This window comes from Phanerochaete carnosa (assembly GCF_000300595.1).
Source record: "Phanerochaete carnosa HHB-10118-sp unplaced genomic scaffold PHACAscaffold_27, whole genome shotgun sequence".
NCBI lineage: Eukaryota > Fungi > Basidiomycota > Agaricomycetes > Polyporales > Phanerochaetaceae > Phanerochaete > Phanerochaete carnosa.
This window is the reverse complement of record NW_006767654.1, coordinates 1-6,888: the sequence shown is the minus strand read 5'-3', so window position 1 is coordinate 6,888 and position 6,888 is coordinate 1. Positions and strand designations below refer to the sequence as shown.

General features: G+C 55.2%; 2 protein-coding genes across 2 annotated transcripts; one reads left to right on the top strand and one right to left on the bottom strand.

Moving 5' to 3' along the window:
• Window positions 1–687: 687 nt before the first annotated feature.
• PHACADRAFT_201833 (uncharacterized protein) lies at window positions 688–1,268 on the bottom strand (the record flags this gene model as incomplete). Its single annotated transcript, XM_007402114.1, has 2 exons — window positions 688–1,069; window positions 1,126–1,268. The coding sequence occupies 2 exons, from the start codon at window positions 1,266–1,268 to the stop codon at window positions 688–690; spliced, it is 525 nt and encodes a 174-aa protein (XP_007402176.1).
• A 319-nt stretch (window positions 1,269–1,587) lies between these two features.
• Window positions 1,588–3,359, top strand: PHACADRAFT_214442 (uncharacterized protein; the record flags this gene model as incomplete). Its single annotated transcript, XM_007402113.1, has 5 exons — window positions 1,588–1,696; window positions 1,737–1,934; window positions 2,109–2,341; window positions 2,405–2,597; window positions 2,656–3,359. 5 exons carry the CDS (start codon window positions 1,588–1,590, stop codon window positions 3,039–3,041), a joined length of 1,119 nt encoding a protein of 372 aa, XP_007402175.1. The 3' UTR covers window positions 3,042–3,359.
• Between the last annotated feature and the right edge of the window lie 3,529 nt (window positions 3,360–6,888).

Here is a 6,888-nt window from a genome sequence, read left to right as displayed (position 1 = left end):
AAAGGTACGGGCAAGGAAAACTTTTGATGGTCCTGAAATTGCCATTTCTGATGGATTTTGAAGCCATTTTATGAGCTAGAAGATTTTTACTTGAGATAAGCCAAAAATGTCCTAGAAACGTACTACAAATTTGCCGTAAATGGTAATTTCAGGACCATCAAAAGTTTTCCTTGCCCGGACCTTTCCTCATTGCAAACATGAGGCGGAAATGATTTCTACATATGTTCTTTCAGATGTCCTGAAATGCACCACAAAGTCTTCTGAAACATGAACTCTTTGCCGTACCAAAATGTAGCCATATTGAGTCATTTCAGGTTCATTTCAGGCTACACAAAAATTATCATTTTCCTGCACCGCAAATGGCTACGAAAGTGGTGGTAAATCTATCGTTTTAGGACACCAGAAAGCCCCGGTTAAGTCTCCGAAAATGAAACATTTTTGATGGCTTGACCGGGACATTTCAGGTGATCTGAAATCAGCTCATGCCCGTAGTGTTCGCCTCTTCAGTGTACAGCGTCATCCACGGTGGGAATTTTCCCACCGGTGAGTTACTTCAGAAGGCCGTCGATTACGCCATGTAGAACTCGCGGATCGGGAACTCGAGACTGTGCGTCAGGTCAACGCCCTCGTTGCGGAACATACAACCAATCTCGTATAAGAGGTCAAGACCACAGATAATGAGCGGCTTCAGATGCAGCTCGGAGGCGCTCCGAAGGTACAGATCGAGTTTGAGGTCGTCTGTGGGGCATGACGAACGGATTGGCAGTCGATCGTGCCCATCCTCGGTGTCTCGACTTGGAGAAAGCCGAGGCTGCCGAAGAACCGGCAGACATAGCTGACGGTGCGACTGTGGGCGATGAAGACGCGTCTTGTGCCCTCGTTGAGGATTAAATCCAGGTAACTGTTGGGGTAGCAGCTCTCTTGGCCCCTGAGGCCAAAGTAGCCCGACGACATTTGGTGGAGGGACGATCGAGAGCTCGCTTTCCATGGTGCGTTCTGAGGTTCCGATGTCACCGACGATGTCACCGTGGCGGAAGTACTCATGTCGCGCGACGAAGCCCTCTGGGACCTGAGGAGCAATATTTCCGTAAGCCTTTAGTCACCGGGAAGGCGAGAGGGACTCACTGCCTGGCCGCCGTGATCTGGACCTTCTCGCCCTCACCATGGAGATGCGCAAATATTGCGGGAGGAGAGGCGACGCACCCACCGCTGGAACGAAGACTTAGCATCGAGAGACCCTTGTCCGCTGCAAACGCTGAGTCGGCCATCTCGAGAATAACGACTTCCGCCTTGACTCCGGTCGTAGAAGACCCCGCTTGTAGAGTCCAACGTTACACAACAGTAGCAGAAGCAGAAGCAAAGGATATATAGTGACGAAGTTGATACAAAGCGCAGGAGGAGGACCCGACCGTAGAATATATAGCCCGAAAACGGTGATGCGCCAAACAGCGCCAAGCACGACGCGGCGGCCAATCTGTACTCATCTCGAGAACATAGGCGGCATGCAGTCACACCCTAGCCTTGCACGATAGCCCGGCAAGGTGACCTCAAATGCACTGCAGCGCTCTACACTAGGCCTGCAAGGTCATGTTCACAAAGGCCACCCGCATCCCAGCCGCCGACTTCCACGACTTGTCCTGCGACCCGGGCCTCCAGGCGACGCTCACCGCCGAGACAATCATTGAGCAGCCCAGCAGTATCCATCTACCGCATCCGAACTTACCGGCGAACGCCAGACCCCATCCCCGTGTCGGGCTTCCTCCTCTCGGTGTGGCTGCGCGATGAAGACTTGAGAAGCTACGACATCGACCTCAGCAAGGTCGCTCTGCACATGCCGAGTGCGGAAGAGGGCGCGCTCGCAGAGGGCTGGCGATCCGGCAGCAGGGAGTACAAAGCGGACAAGCGCAAAATGAGCATCATGAGCAAGCTTTTACGTGCACGACAAAGGGGGACGCTGTGTACCTGGTATGCTTGTGGGTATGCTACGAGGTCATGGGCAAGGCAGAGAGCCAGGAGGATCGGCGGATGTACACTGTAGGACCCCGTGTGTATATGTCTCTTCTGTTACTGGGTGTTTAATTCTGAATTTTTTGCCTTCATTTATCTAGGTAAATACATTCGATATCTCTCCCCACTCATAGGCAAGTTCCTTAGCTCGTCCAATTCTCCAGATAGTGGCGACCGTAACACCGTCGTGAAGCCTGCCGCGTTCGTTGCGAATTGCCTGCAGCTCGCGGGGCCCGTCCCCTCTTTGCTTCACCACCGCTACGTCAACTCCGCGCCCTTCGTGAAAGGGTTGTTCCGCAAGAGAGGCCACGCGCTACACAAGCAACATATGGAGGTATACAGGCGGGACAAGACCGTCGCATGAGGCGTGATCTGCGACGATAGTGAAGATCCGCAGGGCGAGGAGACGGACCGAGCGCAGGACCGGGAGGGCACCAAGAACGAGGGCAGCGTGGATGGAAAAGACGAGAAGATCAGCAACGATTTCGCTGCCATGACTCGCCAGTCCCTCCGGATAATGTCGTGTGGGACGAACAACCGTAGATTCACGTATGACATCATGCTGGACGGCAAGTGGCGGTCAATTGTGAGTACATGTTCTATGTTTTTGTTGCTAAACCGACGCTAACTTCGGTCTTGGACGTCCAGGAAACTGGAGACCAGATGACCATGGAGTTCCCAGCAAGTACACCCCATGCACTCGGACGTCGAGATCGTGTAGCGCAGCGAGCTCTTCATGCGCGTCCCCTGCGGCACCATCACACCGCAGCCAAGGACCCGTCGCTCGACGCCTCGCGCGCCCAAGCCCAAGCCCGCAGAACATGCAGACCGACACCCACGGCCACGACCCGCCAGCGCCGCACGAGTTCGTGAACGACAACGACTCGGGGACGCATCGGCCGTGCGCGAACCTGTTGCGCGTGCTGCACGCGTACCTTGTGTCGCCGCACAACCTCGACCTCGGCGCGCTCGGGCACGTCACGACGCTGAACGCGTTCGGCGAGCGGCTCAAGCGATGGAGGGACGCGCGCTAGCGGGTGAGGGCGAGGGGCGAGGGGTGAGGGAGAACCAGGATCAGGGTGCGCAGGCAAAAAGGGTGGAGGAACAGCCTGGGTCTGGGGATAGCGGGTCCTCGGGCCAGCGAGTCACGAGAGGACAGGGCTGATTTATTTACCTTGCATATGTTAGATACCGTGCACACTGCTGGCTGTAATTCCTATGTGCTCGATGTTCCCCGTAATTATTGTTTCGCTGGCTGGACTTTGTTGTCTATTGACATTTGTACATTTGTAACAGCATCTGTATATCTACGAGTCCCGACGTGGCAGCCCATACTGTTCGGGCTTGAAGTCTTCGAGCGGCTCGAGCGTCTGGTCTGGTTGTTTAATGGTGGAGAGGGACGTGGTCGTGCCTGCGCTGCTATTTGTACCAACGGTAACGAGGATTGTGTCGGGTACGTATACCTCTGTAATGGCTGCTTAGTTAATCGCGCGGTCGACAATAGATATTCGCGTTGCGCATCATTCATGCCGGCCCTTCTTCTAGCTTGCACGCCCAGGGTCGCATCTTTGAAGATAAGGCCATCCCCCCTTCTGCCATCTGGTGCTCCTCCATGACCTCGCGCTCATCGTCCTCCAACTCCCCTTCCAACACATGCTCTCGTCATCACAGGAAACACGTCCTGATACGGCTTCCCGCGGCTGGACCGCCATCGTAGCAGACGACCCCGTCCTCGAAGCAGCTAGAGAGCGCGGCCACGAGGTGCGCGCCTTCTTGTGCGCAGTCGCGGCGCTGATAGCCCGCCCTGACGGCGATCGCCGGTGCAGGCGCTGCACGAGGCGTACCGCGCCCGAAACCCGGCTGCGACGTGGGCCAGGTGGTCGAAGGACGCGGTGGCGAAGCTATAGAAAGGAGGGAGCCCGTAACCATCCCAGCCGCGACAGCATAGACAGTTTCTTGCTGATCGCGGTAACACTCTAAGAAAACGGGTTACCGAGCGAATCCTTGCGACGACATGCGCCGTCTCAACAATGCTAACAGATGTGCTGGGGAGACTTGAAGACGAGCGGAGTGCGGTAGGGTGTACAGCTACGGAGTGCCCAAGTGTAAATATTTCATTCCACAATGACAGGATGTGCACATAATCTTCCAAATCTCCTACTCTGATAACGTGTGAAATATCCGCTGAACGAGCGTACAAACATGAAGCCAGATCCACCAGGTATTGTCCTTCGAAATCGTCCGTCGCCCGTCTCTCGCACCACCACTGCAGAGCCTTTTGACCTTGCATTCCAGACCCAACCTCAGCTCGCCCTTCCGTACCCTCCGCCAGTCCCTTCCGACAGCGCCGCAACCTGCTCCAATTCGCGCGTTACAGAGGTTACGGCGCATGCACAACGCGCTCTACCCGCGGCGTCCACGCCCGTCTCAAGCCGCGGGTTCCCCATGCGTCGGGTTCTCTGCATCGAGGCCAGCGCCGCGTTCGAGAAGCAGGCTGACGACCTCATCGTGCTTCTCCTCCTTCGCGCGGTCCAGCGGACGCAGTCCGTTGGTGTCCGCGACCGTGACGTCGGCGCCGTTGTCGAGGAGAACGCGGGTGGCATCGATGTGCCCGTTCCAGGTTGCGAGGAACAGCGGGGTCTGTCCCCACTTGTCTTGAGCGTTGACGGCTGCGCCGTGTTCGAGAAGGGCGCAGGCGAGGTCGACGTGACCATGCTGTGCAACAATGTGTAGCGGCGTCGATCCGTCCTCCTCCTGCGCATCGACAGCTGCGCCGCGGTCGAGAAGGGCGCGGGCGAGGTCGACGTGACCATGCTGTGCAACAATGTGTAGCGGCGTCGATCCGTCCTTCTCCTGCACGTCGATAGCTGCGCCGCGGTCGAGAAGGGCGCGGGCGAGGTCGACGTGACCATGCTGTGCAACAAGGTGTAGCGGCGTCCATCCGTCCTCCTCCTGCGCATCGACAGCTGCGCTGCGGTCGAGAAGGGCGCGGGCGAGGTCGACGTGGCCATAGCATGCAACAACGTGGAGCGGCGTCCATCCGTCCTGCTTCTGCACGTCGACCGCTGCGCCGCGGTCAAGAAGGGCGCGGGCGAGGTCGACGTGACCATGCCGTGCAACAACGTGTAGCGGCGTCCATCCGTCCTTCTCCTGCGCGTCGACAGCTGCGCCGCGGTCGAGAAGGGCGTGCGTGATGTCGACGTGGCCATTCTGTGCAGCAAGGTGTAGCGGCGTCCATCCGTCCTCCTCCTGTGCATCGACAACTGCGCCATGCTTGAGAAGCGCATGAGCAATGTTGACGAGGCCAAATTCCATGGTGTAGTGTAGCGCAGTGAATCCACGTTTGTCAGGAATGTTGTGATTTGCACCTTCGCCAAGGAGTAATAACACCACATCCTCGTGGCCTCGGTGTGCGGCAGCAGACAGAGCCGTCCCACACCGACCTCCTAAAGCATTGATCTCTATTCCGTCAACCTTGAGCAAGGCCTGAACACGGTGTTCAAGCCCCAGATAGGCCGCCCAATACAGCAGGGATTGCTTTCCATTCTGGTTTTCAGGTCGTGCCTTCTGCCACCTTGAAAAGAAATAAGAAATGGTCGGGTGGAGAAATCGGGACAGTAAATTATCAATGGCCTCAGCAACTTGACCAGGAAAGATATGGTCTTGCCAATATTGCACTGCATAGTTGGAAAAGGGAAGGTTTGACAGTGGTGGACTTAGAGGGGAGAGAAGGGTTACAAAGCATGTCTTGGCCAGAGTGATGTGTGCTAATGGTTCATCAATGTGGTACAGTGTGAGGGGGGGTGGTAGCTGGCCTGTGATGAGGAAGTCTCGTGCAGAGGTATGCACAAATTGAACAAAACGGCGGCATTCAGCTGTGTTGTCATCACAGCTGTCAGTGATCTCTACAAAGCTAGAACACATCTTGCTTATAAAGCTTTCTGGGTTCGCTACACGAAAGGTGGAGTTGAGTTTTGGGTCTCCAATAGCTGGGAAGTCAACCACAAGGAGTTCAATGAGCTCAGAAGGAGAGAGTGGCTGCTGGGCAAATGCAATGCACTGGAACATTTGCTGTCTTCGTTTTGTGACAGTTTCACTTGACTCAAGGTCAAGGCTCTGAAGGATACGCTCATATGTTTGAGAGATTGTCTTGGGAAGCTCGGTTAGGACCTTTTGAACATCTCCAGGAGGGCAGCTGCGCAGCACATCTAGCTGGAGATTAACCCATAGGAACCTTACATGCAATCAGAATGAATAAAACTAAGAACAAAAGACTCAACATACATGCCACTCGCCATTGATACAAGTTCTTTCTGGGCAAGCTCCTTGATATCAGATGGCCAACTTGAGAAGTCATCTTGGGCAAGACCATGGGATACATAGACAGCCAAGTCACGAGTGTGTGCATCAGCATCATGAAGCTTGAGCCGATGGGCAGGAAAACTATCCATGGCTGTCCAGATATCAGGCTCAGGCCGACTTGTCAGGAGAATACGTAGCCCCCTGATGTTCTTTGATACAAGTTTCTGGAGGGAGGAAAACAGTTCATCTCGTCGGGTAGTGCGTGGACACTCATCAAGAGCATCAATGATGATAACTGTTCCAGTGGAAGCCTGGAGGATCTGTTCTAGGCAGCTAAGGAGAAGCTCCCTGGTTGGCTTTAGCTTTGACCTATTCTCCACATAGAATTGCTCCAGAACTTGGTGGCGGTGTTCTGCACAAATGGCAAGTTGGTAGATCAGAGATGCCAATAGGCCAGTCACAGTCTGCATCTCAGCACGACGATAGTCAAAGTAGAAGTAGGCCACGTGCAGGCCAGGATGGACAAGACATGCTCAATGACAGATGAGCTATGGTTGCATGCTGTCAGCACCAAAAGGA